The sequence below is a fragment of the Oncorhynchus clarkii genome, chromosome 2 (assembly GCF_045791955.1).
Source record: "Oncorhynchus clarkii lewisi isolate Uvic-CL-2024 chromosome 2, UVic_Ocla_1.0, whole genome shotgun sequence".
In the NCBI taxonomy this organism is placed as follows: domain Eukaryota; kingdom Metazoa; phylum Chordata; class Actinopteri; order Salmoniformes; family Salmonidae; genus Oncorhynchus; species Oncorhynchus clarkii.
In genome coordinates, this window is record NC_092148.1 from 60,187,334 (window position 1) to 60,208,760 (window position 21,427).

Below are 21,427 nucleotides of genomic sequence, written 5' to 3' on the forward strand. Positions count from 1 at the left end.
AAGAGGGTCACCTAACATAGACATACTTTCTGACACAAAGAGATCAGGTTAAAGAGTGGTAGCGAGGTCAAAACAAAGCTATGGCCATGCTGCTTCATTCATGCTAGATGAACTAGGGCTTGGAGGATGTGATCTTTATTATGTATGTAAAGACAGGTATTAAGAAAAGCCACATAGGATGTCTGCCAACAGAGTAATGCTACATTGTTGATTTGTATAGGTAAAGGCCCCTACACACTTTTCGGAAACTACGCAAACACAGCGAAGGAGCATCGTTGTCTACAGTTGAAATCGGAAGTTTACATACACTTCGGTTGGAGTCATTAAAACTCATTTTTCAACCACTCCACCAAATTCTTGTTAACAAACTATAGTTTTGGCAAGTCGGTAACATCTACTTTGTGCATGACACAAGTCATTTTTCCAACAATTGTTTACAGACAGATTATTTCACTTATAATTCACTGTATCACAATTCCAGTGGGTCAGAAGTTTACATACACCAAGTTGACTGTGCCTTTAAACAGCTTGGAAAATTCCAGAAAATGATGTCATGGCTTTATAAGCGTCTGATAGGCTAATTGACATAATTTGAGTCAATTGGAGGTGTACCTGTGGATGTATTTCAAGGCCTACCTTCAAACTCAGTGCCTCTTTGCTTGACACCATGGGAAAATAAAAAGAAATCAGCCAAGACCTCAGAAAAAAATTGTAGACCTCCACAAGTCTGGTTCATCCTTGGGAGCAATTTCCAAACGTGTGAAGGTACCACGTTCATATGTACAAACAATAGAACGCAAGTAGAAACACCATGGGACCACGCAGCCGTCATACAGCTCAGGAAGGAGACGCGTTCTGTCTCCTAGAGATGAATGTACTTTGGTACAAAAAGTGTAAATCAATCCCAGAACAACAGCAAAGGACCTTGTGAAGATGCTGGAGGAAACTGGTACAAAAGTATCTATATCCACAGTAAAACAAGTCCTTTATCGACATGACCCGAAAGGCCGCTCAGCAAGGAAGAAGCCACTGCTCCAAAACCGCCATAAAAAAGCCAGACTATCGTTTGCAACTGCACATGGGAACAAAGATCATACTTTTTGGAGAAACGTCCTCTGGTCTGATGAAACAAAAATTGAACGGTAAGGCCATAATGACCATCGTTATGTTTGGAGGAAAAAAGGGGGAGGCTTGCAAGTCGAAGAACACCATCCCAACCATGAAGCACGGGGGTGGCAGCATCATGTTATGGGGGTGCTTTGCTGCAGGAGGGACTGCTGCACTTCAGAAAATAGATGGCACCATGAGGAAGGAAAATGATGTGAATATATTGAAGCAACAACACAAGACATCGGACATCAGTCGGTCACAAATGGACCTTCCAAATGGTCAATGACCACAAGCATACTTCCAAAGTTGTGTCAAAATGGCTTAAGGACAACAAAGTCAAGGGATTGGAGTGGCCATCACAAAACCCTGACCTCAATTCTATAGACAATTTGTGGGCAGAACTGAAAAAGCGTGTACGAGCAAGGAGGCCTACAAACCTGACTCAGTTACACCAGCTCTGTCAGGAGGAATGGGCCAAAATGTACTCAACTTATTGTGGGAAGCTTGTGGAAGGATACCCGAAACGTTTGACCCAGGGTAAAAAATTTAACGGCAATGCTACCAAATACTAATTGAGTGTACGTAAACTTCTGACCCACTGGGAATGTGATGAAAGAAATAAAAGCTGAAATAAATCCTTCTCTATACTATTATTCTGACATTTCACATTCTTAAAATAAAGTAGTATTCCTAACTGACCTAAAACAGGGATTTTTTACTAGGATTAAATGTCAGGAATTGTGATAAACTGAGTTTAAATGTGTTTGGCTAAGGTATATGTAAACCTTTGACTTCAACTGTGTATTAAAGTAGTAAAAAGTTTATTATTTCGGAAGTTTACAGTGAAATAATCTGTCTGTAAACAATTGTTGGAAAAATGACTTGTGTCATGCACAAAGTAGATGTCCTAACCGACTTGCCAAAACTATAGTTTGTTAACAAGAAATTGGTGGAGTGGTTGAAAAACAAGTTTTAATGACTCCAACCTAAACTTCCGACTTCAACTATATGTACTTTTGTGCGGCAAAGATTTTGGAATGGACAGTATATGACTGGACTGGACATTGACCCCCCCCTCCGTTTGTTTTGTACACTGCTGCTACTCACTGTTTATTATCTATGCATAGTCACTTCACCCCTACTTACATGTACAACTTACCTCGACTAACCTGTACCCCTGCACACTGACTCAGTACCGGTGCCCCCTATATATAGCCTCGTTATTGTTATGTTTGTTATTGTGTTACTTTTTATCATTTTTTTAAACTTTAGTTTATTTGGTAAATATTTTCTTAACTCTTCTTGAACTACACTGTTGGTTAAGGGCTTGTAAGTAAGCATTTCATGGTAAGGTCTAGACTTGTATTCGGCGCATGTGACAAATAAAGTTTGATTTGCCGATGCTCCATCACTCTGTTTACGTAGGCTGTTTATGTAGGGTGTGTAGGGCCCTTAAAGAAAGAAACAACAACTATCTTTTGGTATTTATTTCATTAGTCCATTGTTGATATAGTCCCAAAATGTTTTGCATGTCAGCAATCAAGTTTTCAAGATATATAACTTTCAAAACACAGAAATACAGCTGGTATTGATGCATTTTGCATCATTTGATGCTGCGTCTTGGCAGCTTTATCTCACTTACACGGACTAATGTTTCAACCCGGCACATACCCTCTCTGATTGATCTTTTCAGGGAATAGGATAGGATATATCTTCCCAGAAAGACAAAAAACTACGACAACTGCGTAGTTGAGATTACTTGTGTTTTTATTTGGAGCCTAACAAAGTTAATTCTATGCCGATGGCTCTCTGTCTCCTGTAGATTATAAAAGGACTATGATCACTGCTCATCCAATATCCTCTTCCTGCCGGTCACGACGGAAGATGTGGTGGAGTGGCAAATAACTCCATGCCCATGACTCCAGACACTCAAGCAGCCAAATCCAGTGTTAGTCTGTGTGTGTCTTTGCATTTGTTGCAAAGGGAGAAAGAGAGAGGGTTTATTCAGCATGGGAGAGTCAGAAGCATCCATCTGAGATTTTTGTTTTAAGTACAGCTTTCAAAGCCTCTCAGAAATAAAATCAGCAGAGTTGAGCTCAGTACAGATGGGTCTAGGGTAGACAGATGGCTATGGCTTCCATTGGCCCAGGTCTGCACATTCTGATCTCAGATAGAGATTGAGACTAAAATTAAAACAATTATGTTGTGGGTGAGCTACGCAATATTTTCAGAGATAAAGACAGCCATGGAAAAAATTACTTTGGATTGGATCTTTTACTGCATCTTCTATTAAGTCTGTGATTAGTAAGCCTGCTGAGGCCTCCCTGTTCCTAGTGTGCTGTGAGGTCTGTGGGCCAGGGCAAGTGAGGCCTGTCTGTCTGCCTAGAAGGCTCCAGCTGGCAGCCTGGGGCTGTGGCTATGCTGGTTATTCCCTGAGACCACACCACCGTTCTCAAGAAGGGACAGGGACTCCAGAGAGCGAGTGCTCTCCGTGTCTGGGCACATGTGGCGCAGCCCTGGGGGAGGGAAGTCCTCGCTCCCCTCCTGACCTTCCCTGCTGGTTGCCGCCAGGGCCGCTGCAGCCGCACACTCCTCTTTGAACAGGCGGTTGTGCTCCTGCTTGAGCTCCTGGTAGCTCTTAGAGAACATGTGGAAGATGGAGGTGGCTGGGAAGGCCATGATGAGGATGCCACTCAGAATGCTGCTCAGCGCCACCACCTGGCCAGGGATGCTGCGTGGCACCATGTCGCCGTAGCCCACTGTTGTCATGGAGATAATGGCCCACCAATAAGAGGCGGGTATGCTGCTGAAGTCCTGGGCTCCGGTCAGCTCGCTCTCGGCCAGGTGAACCAACGGGGAGAAGAGGGTGACGGCCACACACAGGAAGAGCAGCAGAAGGCCAAACTCTCTGGTGCTCTTCCTCACCGTCAGGCCCAGGGTCTGCAGGCCCAGAGAGTGACGGGCCAGCCTCATCACATACAGGATCCTCAGGGCCCTCAGGATCCGGAGCACCAGGCCCAGCTTGTCCAGGTAGCTGGTCCCCCCGGCCTTCTCATGGTCCAGGGCCGGATCATCCTCATCCACCACCAGGGACACATAGTAGGGCAGGATGGCCATGGCATCGATGACGTTGAGGGGCCCTCGGATGAACTCCAGCTTGCTGCGAGCCTGAATGAAGCGCAGAATCCACTCTAGGGAGAACCAGGCCACGCACACCGTCTCCACGATGAACATATGGCGACACTTCTGAGAACACTCACCCTGTGGCACAGATAGACAGAGAGAGAGATTAAGAGATTGGGGAGAGAGAGAGAGGGGGGGGGGAGATTTGGACAAACGGAGAGAGGAGTAGGTAGAGAGTGTTGAAGAGGAAGAGAGAGAGAAAGGCACACACAAGGGGAGGGACAGAAATCAGCAGGTTAGATAATCATCTAGGGAGGAATTACATGTGCCTAAATGGAACTTCATTCCTTTTTCATGCACTTTCCTCTCTTCGAGCATTCTGACCTTGAACTTTAGTATGGGGAAACGCATGTGTCAGTCAGCTATTCATTTGGGGTGGAGATCACAGAAATGGGGGTGTGGCAGAGGTGCGTCTACAGATAAGCATATTCTGATCTTGACTTGATTCCCTAATAATTCCACCACCTTTACGTGCAAGGAAACCCTGAAAAAGGTCGAGCAAACCCTGTAGGTTTCCAAGTGGAAAAAGATCTGCTTTCTTTTCCAGAGAGAAATAACAGCATTCTCCATTCACTGCAATGTATAAATTGATAAGAGCTATTGATAAGCCCTAGTTAAATGAGTAATCCGCTTGAAGAAAGGGATTGCAAATACAATAGCAGTTGTTTTAGATTATTTTTCCTTAATTCCAGTAATACGGCAGAAAGCATATCAACATGACACGTATTTCTGCCCCTTTCCCACAGTGAAGTACAAAATGTGCTTTTAATGTGGGCAATGTTGCGCCAAATGTAACCTTTGTGCACTCTTGAATGTTCTAATTATATACCCTGACATTCTGTTTCCTACTATTTGTATCATGCTAAATATTATTAGCCTCTATCAGTAGCAACTGTGAGTAATAAACACACATTTAACTGCCAATTTAGTGTTAGTTCCCATTCAGTTGGTAGCCTACATTTAGTATCATTCCATTCAATGTTTTGTTTAACTTAATTTGCTTCCCTGTAAATTCTGTCACAGCCATGTGGTTGTTGCTGAGGATCACTAGTAATAGTGGATAATATTTTAATGCAATAAAAATTATACATGAAGGCCTACGAAGCAGAAACAAGAACTGCACTTCCCTACCTTCAGGCTATGCTCAAACCCTACACCCTAACCCGAGTACTAAGTACACCTCTGGTCTCTTGGCCCTCCCACCCCTATGGAAGGGCAGTTCCTGCTCAGCTCAGTCCAGTCCAAGCTCTTGTCTGTTCTGGCACCCCAACAATGGAACCAGCGTCCCCCTGAAGCTTGGACAGCAGAGTCCCTGGCAATCTTCCGAAAACATCTGAAACCCTAACTCTTTGAAGAGCTACCCTCCCCCACCTCCAAAGAAATAAGCCTTTCGTGAACTAACACTCGTACTTCACTTTTTTCCCCTTTCCTAGCTCTGACCTTGTTGATTGCTACTTTATTGAGGAAAAATGTACTTACTATGACTGTGATATGTGGTTGTCCCACCTAGCTAGCTTAAGATGAGTGCTCTAGATAAGAGCTTTTTCTAAATGGAAAAATTATATTAAATCATTATGGAGCGCAAACCAAACTGTTATTACAGTTTGAACCTGACGCATGGTGTAATACTTGGTGGTTGTCATTACACAGTTCCATGATCAGTGCGGGCAATAGGGTATATGAGTGCATTCAGAAAGTATTCAGACCCCTTGACCTTTTCCACAGCATTTTCCACATTACAGCCTTATTCTAAAAAAAAAATTTAAAATCGCTCATCAATCTATACACAATACCCCATAATGACGAAGCAAAAACAGGTTTTTAGAAAATGTTGAAATATAATTTACATAAGTATTCTGATCCTTTACTCAGGTCTTTGTTGAAGCACCTTTGGCAGCGATTACAGCATCGAGTCTTCTTGGGTATGACGCTACAAGATTGGCACACCTGTATTTGGGGAGGTTTTCACATGATTTTCTGCAGATCCTCTCAAGCTCTGTCAGGTTGGAGGGGGAGTGTCGCTGCACATCTATTTGAAGGTCTCTACGGAGATGTTTGATCGGGTTCAAGTCCGGGCTCTGGCTGGGCCACTCAAGGAAATACAGAGACTTGTCCCGAAGCCACTCCTGCATTTCGTTGGCCCTGTGCTTAGGGTCATGGTTACAGGATGCACTGAGCTCAATTTTGAGTCTCATAGCAAAGGGTCTGAATACTTATGTAAATAAGGTATTTTTTTAAATATATTTTTTTATTGTTTTCGCTTTTATTACGGGGATTTGTGTGTAGATTGATGAGGAAAACTAGTAATTTAATCAATTTTAGGCTGTAACATAACACAATGTGGTAAAAGGGAAGGGGTCTGAATACTTTCCCAATGCACTGTATTTATACTATTGTACACTATGCTCCCTATTATAATTCAATGTACAGTCCATCATAACCATGGGTTGAAGAATGGTAAAAAAAAGTCCTAGAAGTCTGAACTGGGCCCCTAGTAATTAATAAATCCTCAGCTAACACCTACTCTGCATGCTACACTGATAGCTAAGTGGGACACAATCAATTCATTACGCAGGATCAAAGATTAATTCGACACACTGGGCATGACCCCAAAAGACAAAAAAGCCAGAATCCCCTTTAACCGCCTTAAGTGGGGCAGGTAATTAAATACTCATAGGCCAAATGGAAAAAAACTGCCACCAGCTATATCCACTGATCACATACACACACACACACACACACACACACACACACACACACACACACACACACACACACACACACACACACACACACACACACACACACACACACACACACACACACACACACACACACACACACGCCTCATTCCTCACTCTCACCTGTCCCTGCCTCTCCCATCAGCCCTCTCATCCCTCACTCCCTCCCTGGCTGGCTTCTATCCCTCTTCCTCTCTTCCTACCCATCTCTCTCCCACCATCCCTCTCACACACACACATTCTCTGTTTTATCCCTCACACAAACACTTGTTTTCTCACCCTCATTTTTCACCTCCCTCCCCTACTTTCTCTCCTTCTCACACATCCCTCCCCCTAATCTCTTTCCCTCTCTCTCTCTCGCTCTCTCAGAGCGGGAGTCATTGTTATCTTTCTGTGTGTACTTCGTGCCTTCTTCAGTCAGTACAGTGGCGGTAGAGTTAGAGCTGCTTTAACCCGATGCTTGCTGTAGGGTTATTAGCCTCAATGTAGAGAGGTTACTCACTGTCCCTCCAGCTCCTACAGGCGATCATGCACCTGGCCACTGGAGGGGAGATTTGTACTTCTCTCAGTAGGACTTTTACCTTTCCTAAGCCAAAGGGATCTGGGAATCTTTCCCAACTAATGGATATTTAATCTCTACTCCTCCTGTCTCTCACTCACATTCAGTCCATCTCTTGCCCATTTCTCAACCCCTGGGACTTCTCAACCTCTACCCTATCTATTTATCACTCACTCATTCTCCCCCCTCCTCTCTTTCCAGAGGGCTGACCTGGGCTAAGAGGTAAATACATATTCCTTGTGCTCTGGGATTTTGAGCACATTAAGGTAGAGTGATGCTCTCCCACTCATCTGCATGATGCTTGATTTCTCAGAGCTAAGGCATTCCCTCTAATCTTATCTCGCTGACTTGTTCTGTAACAAATGTCAATGACGTCTCATTTTAACAGCAGCAGTCAATTTAATGCGGTTACTGCTAACTTGCCTCTGACTGGAAAACAAATCATCAAGATCAGTATTGACAAATTCCAAAGTCAGAATGTAACAAGTAGTGACGGAATTGAATAATTAAAAAGGGCCAATGGGAGTAACATAGTGTACAACCAACTGCCTGACATGTATGACAGCTTACTTGGCTACAGTCAGAAAGGGTTAGCAACATTCTCAGAGATGCTTCTAACAGAATAACAGTGTTGTATCATTCAATGGCACCACAATTTCTAGTGTGAAATGTGTCTACTCATTTCCAAGGCTTTGGATTTTTTTTTTTAAAGGGATAGTTCACCCAAATTACAAAATGACACATTGGTTTCCATACCTTGTAGGCAGTCTATGGACAACATATGACAACAATTCATGCTTTGGTTTAGTTTCCCTGGCATTGTATCCACATGCTAACATTTTAGCATTTGTGCCGCAAATCCCATTCAAATCATGGGACCGATATTAGCATGTTTCGTGCATGTGGAAACACTGCCAGGGAAACTAAACCAAAGCATGGATTGCTGTCACGTTGTATAATTCAAGATGAGCTGCTGTTCAGGAAAACCTGTTTTTTAACATCTGAGGTTAAGAGACAGTGAGACAATTCTGATCATGTTCAATGTATTTCTTAAGCCTTTAAGCCTTTAAGCAATGGAGAGATGATGAATTCAATCTTCATCCACATGGCTATAGAATCTATAGTATAGCGAGTGAGGAGAATAAATAGGATTAGCTACTGAGATTGGAACACCTAATTTTACGTCAGTCAGGATAAAGGCTCCATTAGTTAATTATTATTAAATTGTTTTAATAAATAAAAAAGAGAAGAAAAAAAATGTCTTCTGCTTGGTGAACTCTTCCTTAAAACCTTTGAGGTCAGGGCTTTGTGATGGCCACTCCAATACATTGACTTTGTTGTCATAAAGCCGTTTTGCTACAACTTTGGATGTATGATTGGGGTCATTGTCCATTTGGAAGACACATTTGCAACTGTTAGGGTTCGTTCCTTTCGTCCTTGTCAATCATCATTGGCTCATTGGTGAAATTAGCATTATGACAATATATTTAATTAAATAATTCAAAAACCTGTATTAATGCAATTGCAGACAGAAGTTGACAATCAGGAACATAGCACACATGTTTCCGAGTAAGTTCTGCATCAAAGGAAAAGTCCACGTTGCTTTTATCATGCTTGTAGTCAACCCCCTGTGATGTCACTGCATACATCATTACCTGCTACTCCTCAGACCAAGCCCATGCATACACAGCTATACTAACTTTCAAGAGATACAATAGTTCCAGGAAGTTTACATACACTTAGGTTGGAGTCATTAAAACTCGTTTTTCAACCACTCCACCAATTTCTTGTTTAACAAATTGTAGTTTTGGCAAGTCGGTTAGGACATCTACTTTGTGCATGACACAAGTCATTTTTCCAACAATGGTTTACAGAGAGATTATTTCACTTATAATTCACTGTATCACAATTCCAGTGGGTCAGAAGTTTAAATACACTAAGTTGACTGTGCCTTTAAACAGCCTGGAAAATTCCAGAAAATTATGTCATGGCTTTAGAAGCTTCTGATAGGCTAATTGACATAATTTGAGTCAATTGGAGGTGTACCTGTGGATGTATTTCAAGGCCTACCTTCAAACTCTATGTCTCTGCATGACATCATGTGACATCATGGGAAAAAAGAAATCAGCCAGGACCTCAGAAAAAAATTGTAGACCTCCACAAGTCTGGTTCCTCCTTGGGAGCAATTTCCAAACATCTAAAGGTACCACGTTCATCTGTACAAACAATACTACGCAAGTATAAACACCATGGGACCACGCACCCGTCATAACGCTCAGGAAGGAGAAGCATTCTGTCTTTTAGAGATGAACGTACTTCGGTGCGAAAAGTGCAAATCAATCCCAGAACAACAGCAAAGGACCTTGTGAAGATGCTGGAGGAAACAGGTTTGACCCAGGGTAAACAATTTACAGGCAAATACTAATTGAGTGTATGTAAACTTCTGACCCACTGCGAATGTGATGAAAGAAATAAAAGCTGAAATAAAATCATTCTCTCTACTATTATTCTGACATTTCACATTCTTAAAATAAAGTGGTGATCCTAACTGACCTAAGACAGGGAATTTTTACTCAGATTAAATGTCAGGAATTGTGAAAAACTGAGTTTAAATGTATTTGGCTAAGGTGTATGTGAACTTCTGACTTCAACTGTATATAGTCTCTTGTGACAGCCTTAGCTGATTCAGTTCTGGGTGTAAAGATGTGTTTAAATCATTGGGTAAAACTAGCCTAACTTCACACAAAACACCTGTAAAAACATTCAAGTCTCATTGTCACAGTCAAGACTTCCACAAAGTAATTACCCATTGAAATAGAAGCTTAAGTAGTGTAAGAGAAAGAAAATATTCTGAGGTATTGATTTTGTGATTGCTCATGTAGATTTACTGTATGATTCTGTCCATATTTTTCTCTCTCTCTATCATTTGTCTTCACATGTTCTCTGGCCCTAACAAGGAAATTGTTCCGGATGAACCCCATTACCATCATTTGCAGTGAAATTATGTTTTGTCTGCTATTATAACTGTCTGTGTCTATGGCTGTGTACATACAGTATGTGAATGTGAATACAGTACTGTATTTGGGCAGATTGTCAAAGAGCTGTGTATGTGCGTGTGCGCGTGCGTGTTTCTGTGTAGAGACACCCTGAGTAACAAGAGCAAGCTCCTCTTATTGAAGTAAGACTGCAGTATAAATAAGTGAAGACAGTAGACAGAGCCGGGAGCACAGTGGATAGATCACAAACCAGGGGCTGCTGCTTTATCTTAGAAGAAGGTCTTATAAGAATGTCTATACTCTGGCTTCTGCCTCTACTCTTTTTGTCAGCTGCTAACTGTCATGTATATAACTGCTGGTCTCACGGTAATTGACCGTTAATTAACATAAACACGTTTAGCATCTCCGGGCTAGTGCATAGCCTATAAGTCACTGATACAGACCTGGAATTCCTCCTTATGTTGGGCCCTGCTCTGGCTATGCCATATGGCAGTGGGCTACATTAGTTAATTTAGCAGACAATATTTTCTTATAATTCCCATGGAAGTATTTTATAGTAACAAGAATACAATTGAACATAGCTGAATAAAAAAGAAAGGATATTTTTCCCCAAACGATTTCTGAGGGAGTGCGCATGTAGCTATTCTGTGTTGAGCAGTTAACAAAGTGATCATTTGAAACAGGTCCTCTTATATGGTTAATTTAGAAATATTTATGGAACTTAAGTTGTGATACAAACTTTAAACTATATGATTTGATTTCTAATGCATTCTAAGGCTGCATGATGCAACTCATGATGTTGCATGAAAGGCATATGCTTGGCTCTGTTTCTTGAGCAGGCTACACACACCTAATCAGTCTCTTCACAATTTGACCAGCACTTAATAACATTCTAACCCATCAGTAAATTCTGATTTTAATCTGGTCTTTAGATATAGCCTACATGTGTGGAATATTTTTTTATTTGGAATGGGCCACAAAAAAACAACAACATGTAATCTGTTGCCTGCACTCCAATAGCAAATGGAGGTTATGTTTTTTATTATTTATTTATTTAAAATGTATATATATTTTTTTACCCCTTTTTCTCCCCAATTTCATGTTATCCAATTGTTTAGTAGCTACTATCTTGTCTCATCGCTACAACTCCCGTACGGGCTCGGGAGAGACGAAGGTTGAAAGTCATGCGTCCTCCGATACACAACCCAACCAAGCCGCACTGCTTCTTAACACAGCGCGCATCCAACCCGGAAGCCAGCCATACCAATGTGTCGGAGGAAATACCGTGCACCTGGCAACCTTGGTTAGCACGCACTGCGCCCGGCCCGCCACAGGAGTCGCTGGTGCGCGATGAGACAAGGACATCCCTACCGGCCAAGCCCTCCCTAACCCGGACGACACTAGGCCAATTGTGCGTCGCCCCACGGACCTCCCGGTCGCGGCCGGTTACGACAGAGCCTGGGCCCGAACCCAGAGTCTCTGATGGCACAGCTGGCGCTGCAGTACAGTGCCCTTCACCACTGCGCAACCTGGGAGGCGAGGTTACGTTTTTAAAATGCCAGATAGGCTACACAAGTTTTAAAGCAGACTAATGTGCTTACTTTTATGAATTGAGTAATAAATATAGCAGCAGAGAAAGCTAGGATCATAATTGAAATAGTGTCCAATCAAAACATGTTTCAATAGGCTCTGTACCGGCTATGGGCTCTCCAACCCTGTTCCAGGGGCCCTAGGCCTATTTGCTTGGAGTTATTTGGCCACTTTTGCTGTGATACTAACCTTATCAAAACATATAGGCCTATGGGCTAGGCTACTTGATGCATGTGACTATGATTTGAAAATGTGGCAAAAAAATGCATTTGCTGTTTCTTGCCTTAGACTGCACAAGCTGGGCATCATTCACAAGTGATGATATTCTCACCCATCAGACTATTCTCAATTTAATCTTGTATTTACATATAGCCTACTAAATAATATAATGCACCTGTTGGAACAGGGAGGGAAAAAGATGTCATCTGTATGCATTTGAATTAGAGGTCGACCGATTAATCGGAATGGCCGATTAATTAGGGACGATTTCAAGTTTTCAGAACAATCGGTATTCAGCATTTTTGGACACATTGGCCAATTTTTTATTATTTTTATTTTTTAAACCTTTATTTAACTAGGCAAGTCAGTTAACACATTCTTATTTTCAATGACATAACATTGAAGGTTGTACAATGTAACAGCAATATTTAGACTTAGGGATGCCACCCCTTAGATAAAATACAGAACGGTTCCGTATTTCACTGAAAGAATAAACGTTTTGGTTTGGAAATGATAGTTTCCGGATTTGACCATATTAATGACCCAAGGCTTGTATTTCTGTGTGTTATTATGTTATAATTAAGTCTATGATTTGATATTTGATAGAGCAGTCTGACTGAGTGGTGGTAGGCAGCAGCAGACTCGTAAGCATTCATTCAAGCAGCACTTGCGTGCGTTTTGCCAGCAACTCTTCGCTGTGCTTCAACCATTGAGCTGTTTTTGACTTCAAGCCTATCAACTCCAGAGATTAGGCTGGTGTAACCGATGTGAAATGGCTAGCTAGTAAGCGGGGTGCGCGCTAATAGCGTTTCAATCTGTGACGCCACTCACTCTGAGACCTTGAAGTAGTTGTTCCCCTTGCTCTGCAAGGGCTGTGGCTTTTGTGGAGCGATGGGTAACAATGCTTTGAGGGTGGCTGTTGTCGATGTGTTCCTGGTTCGAGTCAGGAGAGGGACGGAAGCTATACTGTTACACTGGCAATACTAAAGTGCCTATAAGAAAATCCAATAGTCAAAGGTATATGAAATACAAATGGTATAGAGAGAAATAGTCCTATAATTCCTATAATAAATACAACCTAAAACATCTTACCTGGGAATATTGAAGACTCATGTTAAAAGGAACCACCAGCTTTCATATGTTCTCATGTTCTGAGCAAGGAACTTAAACGTTAGCTGTTTTACATGGCACATATTGCACTTTTACTTTCTTCTCCAACACTTTGTTTTTGCATTATTTAACCTGTTTGGGATAGGGGGCGTCCGGATGAAAAGCATGCCCAAAGTAAACTGCCTGCTACTCAGGCCCAGAAGCTAGGATATGCATATAATTGGTAGATTTGGATAGAAAACACTCTAAGTTTCTAAAACGGTTAAGATTATGTCTGTGAGTACAACAGAACTTATTTGGCAGGGGAAACCCCGAGGACAAACCATCCAGGAATTTTTGTCGTTGTTGAGGTGACTGTTTTCAATTAATTTTCTATGGGAATCTAGGGAATCTGTTTTTCTTTTGAGTAATGAAGAAGTACGGCTGTTCAGAATGAGTGTTGAGTCTAGTGTACTGTTGTGTTTGGGGCGTGCGACCTAGCGCTCGCTCCACTTTCATTTTATCCACTATTGAACGCGGCTATTCCGTCTTTTATACATTATACATAAATTACGTTTTAAAATACCTAAAGTTGAATTAGGAAAGTTGTTTGAAATGTTTGGACCAAGATTACAGGTAACTTATTAGATAATGTGTAGTCATGTTGGGCGAGTTGGAACCGGTGTTTTTCTGAATCAAACACGCCAAATAAATGGACATTTTGGGGATATAATGACAAATTAATCGAACAAAGGGACCATTTGTGACGTTTATGGGACATATTGGAGTGCCAAAAGAAGAAGATCTTCAAAGGTAAGGCATGAATTATATAGTTATTTCTGAGTTTTGTGTCGCGCCTGGCGGGTTGAAATATGATTGTCATGTGTTTGTTTGATGGGGTGCTGTCCCCAGATAATACCATGGTTTGTTTTCGCCGTAAAGCCTTTTTGAAATCGGACATGGTGGCTGGATTAACAAGAAGTTAAACTGTATTTTGGTGTATTGCAATTTTATGAAAGTTAAATATTTTGAATAATTTATTTCGAATTTCGCGCGCTGCAATTTCACAGGATGTTGTCTAGCGGAACCCCTAGCCGTAAAAGGCTAAACCAAATTGAACAGGTTTCATTATTTATTTGAGGCTAAATTGGTTTTATTGATGTATTATATTAAGTTAAAATAAATGTTCATTCAGTATTGTTGTAATTGTCATTATTACAAATAAATAAATACATTTTTTTTGTGTAAATATCGGCCGATTAATCGATATCGGCCTTTTTGTTCCTCCAATAATCGGTATCGGCGTTGAAAAATCATAATCGGTCGACCTCTAATAGAGGCCATCAAAAACACTGTTTTCTCACGCCGTTGCATAGCATAGCCTATAGAAATGTTGCGCAACATGGGCTTATAGGAATGTTTATTTCATTGCATGCATCAACCAGCAATGAGGATGTCACGCCCTGGTCGAAGTATTTTGTGTTTATCTTCATTTATTTGGTCAGGCCAGGGTGTGGCATGGGTTTTTGTATGTGGTGTGTTGGTATTGGGATTGTAGATTAGTGGGGTGTTCTAGTTAAGTCTATGGCTGTCTGAAGTGGTTCTCAATCAGAGGCAGGTGTTTATCGTTGTCTCTGATTGGGAACCATATTTAGGCAGCCATATTCTTTGAGTGTTTTGTGGGTGATTGTCCTTAGTGTCCTTGTAACTGTCTTGTGTTAGTTTGCACCAGTTTAGGCTGTTTCGGTTTTCATGTTACGTTTATTGTTTTTGTATTGATTCGTGTTTACGTTGTTTTTAATAAACATGAATCTCAATAGCCACGCCGCATTTTGGTCCGATCCTTGCTACACCTCCTCGTCTGAGGAGGAGATAGAAGAAAGCCGTTACAGAATCACCCACCACAACAGGACCAAGCGGCGTGTCAACAGGCAGGAGCAGCAGGAGAAGCAACAGCGGCAGCAGGAGATACAAAATAAGGAATTCTGGACTTGGGAGGAGATCCTTGACGGAAGAGGACCCTGGGCTCAGCCAGGAGAATATCTCCGCCCCAAAGAAGAACTGGAGGCGGCGAAAGCGGAGAGGTGCTGGTATGAGGAGGCAATTTCACCTTGCCTTGCGCTCGGTGTCTCCGGTTCGCCTGCATAGCCCAGTGCGGGCTATTCCACCTCGCCGCACTGGCAGGGCGACCGAGAGCATTCAACCAGGTAAGGTTGGGCAGGCTCGGTGCTCAAGAGCTCTAGTGCGCCTGCATGGTCCGGTCTATCCAGTACCACCTCCACGCATCAGCCCTCCAGTGGCAGCTCCCCGCACCAGGCTTCCTGTGCGTGTTCTCGGCCCAGTACCACCAGTGCCAGCACCACGCATCAGGCCTACAGTGCGCCTCGCCTGTCCAGCGCTGCCAGAGCCTTCCTCCTCTCCAGCGCTGCCGGAGTCTCCCGCCTATCTAGCGCTGCCAGAGCCTTCCTCCTCTACAGCGCTGCCGGAGTCTCCCGCCTGTTCAGCGCTGCCAGAGCCTTCCTCCTCTCCAGCGCTGTCGGAGTCTCCCGCCTGTTTAGCGCTGCCAGAGCCTTCCGTCTCTACAGCGCTGCCGGAGTCTCCAGTCTGCAAGGAGCTGCCAGTCTGCAAGGAGCTGCCAGTCTGCAAGGAGCTGCCAGTCTGCAAGGAGCTGCCAGTCTGCAAGGAGCTGCCAGTCTGCAAGGAGCTGCCAGTCTGCAAGGAGCTGCCAGAGCTGCCAGTCTGTATGGAGCAGCCAGGGCCGCCAGTCAGCATGGAGCAGCCAGAGCCGCCAGTCAGCATGGAGCAGCCAGTCAGCATGGAGCAGCCAGAGCAGCCAGTCAGCATGGAGCAGCCAGAGCAGCCAGTCAGCATGGAGCAGCCAGAGCTGCCAGTCAGCATGGAGCAGCCAGAGCTGCCAGTCAGCATGGAGCAGCCAGAGCTGCCAGTCAGCATGGAGCAACCAGAGCTGCCAGTCAGCCAGGATCTTCCAGATCCGCTATTCAGCCAGGATCCGTCATTCAGCCAGACTCTTCCAGATCCGCCAGTCAGCCAGACTCTTCCAGATTCGCCAGTCAGCCAGACTCTTCCAGATCCGCCAGTCAGCCAGACTCTTCCAGATCCGCCAGTCAGCCAGACTCTTCCAGATCCGCCAGTCAGCCAGACTCTTCCAGATCCGCCAGTCAGCCAGGCTCTTCCAGATCCGCCAGTTAACCAGGATCTGCCAGAACCACTAGCCAGCCAGGATCTGCCGAATCCAACTACCTGCCTGAGCTTCCTCTCAGTGCTGGGCTTCCTCTCAGTGCTGAGCTTCCTCTCAGTGCTGGGCTTCCCCTCAGTGCTGGGCTTCCCCTCAGTCCCAGGCTACCTCTCAGTCCCGGGCTACCCCTCAGTCCCGGGCTACCCCTCAGTCCCGGGCTACCCCTCAGTCCCGGGCTACCCCTCAGTCCCGGGCTACCCCTCAGTCCCGGGCTACCCCTCAGTCCCGAGCTGCCCCTCAGTCCCGAGCTGCCCCTCAGTCCCGAGCTGCCCCTCAGTCCAGTGGGATTCTGGGTAAGGACTACTAGGCCATGGTCGGCGGCGATGGTGGACTATCCTAGGACGCGAGGAGGAGGGACTAAGACATTGATAGAGTGGGGGCCACGTCCTGCGCCGGAGCCGCCACCATGGACAGACGCCCACCCGGACCCTCCCTATTGTTTTGATGTGCGTCCGGGAGTCCGCACCTTAGGGGGGGGGGGGGGTTCTGTCACGCCCTGGTCGAAGTATTTTGTGTTTATCTTCATTTATTTGGTCAGGCCAGGGTGTGGCATGGGTTTTTGTATGTGGTGTGTTGGTATTGGGATTGTAGCTTAGTGGGGTGTTCTAGTTAAGTCTATGGCTGTCTGAAGTGTATCTCAATCAGAGGCAGGTGTTTATCGTTGTCTCTGATTGGGAACCATATTTAGGCAGCCATATTCTTTGAGTGTTTTGTGGGTGATTGTCCTTAGTGTCCTTGTAACTGTCTTGTGTTAGTTTGCACCAGTTTAGGCTATTTCGGTTTTCACGTTACGTTTATTGTTTTTGTATTGATTCGTGTTTACGTTGTTTTTATTAAACATGAATCTCAATAGCCACGCCGCGTTTTGGTCCGACTCTCCTTCTACAGAAGAAAGCCGTTACAGAGGAGCTAGTTCTTGCTGCGCAACAGGTGATCCTACTCAAATTCTGAATGCCAGCAGCTTAGTTGACCTGTTTCATCAGTCACATGGAACTTGACTGTGGTCATGACTCACTGTAACAGCCCTACCCATAAGGCAGTGAACTTTATTCATACAAAAATCGACCTCTGAAATGAAAACAGCAACAGATTTAATCTGAGCCCGGAATTTTCAAAAGTTATGCCTACCTCTCCACCCTAGACAGAGCAGGCCTACCGACACAGAAAAAGGTAAGCTTTAACTGCTGGCTACTCTTCTTCCGTGGCTTAACCCAACGAGAGAAGGTCACAAGTGTTTCTCTAAAAACTGTCTGGGTTTAAACATCTACACTGTAAAAACGTTTTGGGGATTAAGTCAAAATAATGTATTTAATCTATTCAAGTCAACTAAATGTGTTGATTTGACAAATCACGTTAATTTAAATTGACTTCAACTCAATAAAAGCTGTAAACAAAATAAATCAAGCTCAGTTAGCAAAGAACAATTTATTTTTTCAGAGGGCTAAAATACTTATATCCCTCATTAAAATGCAAATCAATTTATAACGTTTTTGACATGCATTTTTCTGGATTTTGTTGTTGTTATTCTGTCTCTCCCTGTTCAAATAAACCTACCATTAAAATTATAGACTGATAATTTCTTTGTCAGTGGGCAAACATACAAAATCAGCAGGGGATCAAATACTTTTTTTCCCTCACTGTATGTTAACTTTATTAACAGTTGACGTAACAAAATTGGAAAAAGATTCAACTCAGAATAGTAAGTTATGGCAAATGGTTAACTCTTATGAATTGAAGTAATTGGCTTTAGTTCAGAACTCAAGCTTTAAGGTTGTTTCAACTTGTTATTTCCAGTCATCCAGTTGAGTGGCCTTTTTCAAGCGCAGAGCACTGAACATGTCACGTTATCCTTGCTTAGACCATTTTGTTATGTAAACTTTAAATATAGGTATGATAACTGTGTTACTAGTTACAATAGCTTAATTTAAACTTGACTTAACAAAATGTGAAATTAATTCAACTAAAATGGTCGGTTATACTGTCATGATGTGGAATTAAAATTCTTATTTGTCAACATAAATGTTGCTTTAGTTATGATAACTCAACATTTATTGTTAATGTAATACAAGTACCTAATGCAGCCACCAGCTGCATCTCCTCCTCTTGGACTGCACCAGATTTGACAGTTCTTGCTGTGAGAAGTTACACTGAAATGAAGCAGTGGACTTAACTGTCTTTTATTTGTCAATAATGTAGCTTTAGTTATTAGAACTCCACATTTATTGTTAACATAACAAAGGTTTTAAGTTGCTTCAAATAATGTTAAATTAACAAACGTCAAATTAATCATCTCTTGTGAGTCAGAATAAATGTAATAAAGCTAGGATAACGTGAAATGTGAAGTACTCTGAGCTTGAAAAAGGCCACGCAACTAGATCACTGGATATATAATAAGTTGAAACAACACTTTTTTTGTGTATTGTACAGAAAGTACAATTGTGACCGAATGAAAGGACTTCCCAAGCAAAATCATGCTCTGAATGTCAAAGAAACAATACCATAATATCCCCATATACAGAGTACATTGGAGTCACCAATTTCCCCAATATTTTACTGCTTGTTTCTAGCATAAAGCACTGCTGACCAAAGTGCTGTTATAGATAACTTTCTAAACTCAGCAAAAAAATAATTATCCTCTCACTGTCAACTGTGTTCATTTTCAGCAAACTTAACATGTGTAAATATTTGTATGAACATAAGATTCAACAACAGAGATATAAACTGAACAAGTTCCAGAGAAATTGAATAATGTGTCCCTGAATAAAGGAAGGGGGTCAAAAAGTAACAGTCAGTATCTGGTGTGGCCACCAGCTGCATTAGGTACTGCAGTGCATCTCCTCCTCTTGGACTGCACCAGATTTGCCAGTTCTTGCTGTGAGATGTTACCCCACTCTTCCACCGAGGCACCTGCAAGTTCCCGGACATTTCTGTGGGGTATGGCCCTAGCCCTCACCCTCTGATCCAACAGGTCCCAGACGTGCTCAATGGGATTGAGATCCGGGCTCATCGCTGGCCATGGCAAAACAGTGACATTCCTATCTTGCAGGAAATCATGCACAGAACGAGCAGTATGGCTGGTGGCATTGTCATGCCACATGGAGGAGGATGTCTTCCCTGTAACGTACAGCGTTGATTGCCTGCAATGACAACAAGCTCAGTCCGATGATGCTGTGACACACCACCCCAGACTATGACAGACCCTCTAACTCCAAATCGATCCCGCTCCAGGGTACAGGCTTCGGTGTAACGCTCATTCCATCGACGATAAACGCGAATCCGACCATCACCCCTGGTGAGATAAAACCGCGACTTGTCAGTGAAGAGCACTTTTTGCCAGTCCTGTCTGGTCCAGTGACAGTAGGTTTGTGCCCATAGGCGACTTTGTTGCCAGTGATGTCTGGTGAGGACCTGCCTTACAACAGGCCTACAATCCCTCAGTCCATCCTCTCTCAGCCTATTGCGGACAGTCTGAGCACTGATGGAGGGATTGTGCCTTCCTGGTGTAACTCGGGCAGTTGTTGTTGCCATCCTGTACCTGTCCCGCAGGTGTGCCGTTCGGATGTACCGATCCTGTGCCGGTGTTGTTACATGTGGTCTGCCACTGTGAGGACGATCAGCTGTCCATCCTGTCTCCCTGTAGCGCTGTCTTAGGCATCTCACAGTACGGACATGGCAATTTATTGCCCTGGCCACATCTGCAGTCCTCCTGCCTCCTTGCAGCATGCCTAAGGCACGTTGACGCAGATGAGCAGGGCCCTGTGCATCTTTCTTTTGGTGTTTTTCAGTCAGTAGAAAGGCCTCTTTAGTCTTTCATGACTGTGACCTTAATTGCCTACCGTCTGTAAGCGGTTAGTGTCTTAACGACCGTTCCACAGGTGCATGTTCATGAATTATTTATGGTTCATTGGAACAAGCATGGGAAACAGTGTTTAAACCCTTTACGATGAAGATCTGTGAAGTTATTTTTTAGATTTTTATCTTTGAAAGACAGGGTCCTGAAAAAGGGACGTTTCTTTTTTTGCTGAGTTTATAATCGGATCCATTTTATTTTCTTTAATCTTAAGCTAACAAGCGGTAGGCCTGTGCTTTTAGACATTTTCTTTAATAAAAGGTAGACCTATGGCGTACCCTCTCATTCACCCTCAATTAGAGTCTTGGTTTTAACTTGGCCTACCTCTGTGTCAGTGAAGGGCTGTTATTTAAAGAGTCCATGGTGGGTCGAGGAATTGACCGACAAATCTATGGCTATAGCAGCCTATATCCTACTTTCGTGTCGAACAGGTAGGCTTACCTCTTATATCTTAAATAGGAAGAAAAAGGCTCCAACACAAAGCCCTCTTGCTGTTAGTAAAATTCTAATTAAATTGAAGATGGTTGAAATGAAATCCGATTGATTGTGCAGCTACTGCTTCAAGTTTCAGCACCACATGGAATCATGTAGTAACCAAAAAATGTTAAAGAAATCACAGCTTTGCTGTGACAGCTTTGCATACTCTTGGCATTCTCTCAACCAGCTTCATGAAGTAGTCACCTGGAATGTGTTTCAATTAGCAGGTGTGCCATGTTCAGTTAATTTGTGTAATATCTTTCCTTAATGTGTTTGGGCCTTTGGGCTTAATGTGTTTGTGACAAAGTATGGAGTGGTATACAGAAATTATCCCTATTTGGAAAAAGACCAAGTCCA

General features: G+C 43.2%; 1 protein-coding gene across 1 annotated transcript in view; it reads right to left on the reverse strand.

Moving 5' to 3' along the window:
- Window positions 1-2,382: 2,382 nt before the first annotated feature.
- Window positions 2,383-21,427, reverse strand: part of LOC139381892 (potassium voltage-gated channel, subfamily G, member 4a) — a 51,150-nt gene continuing 32,105 nt past the window's right edge. Inside the window, exon 3 of the mRNA XM_071125747.1 lies at window positions 2,383-4,371. Coding sequence (XP_070981848.1) covers window positions 3,493-4,371 — 879 coding nt within the window. The 3' untranslated portion in view covers window positions 2,383-3,492. The remainder of the gene's footprint in view (window positions 4,372-21,427) is intronic.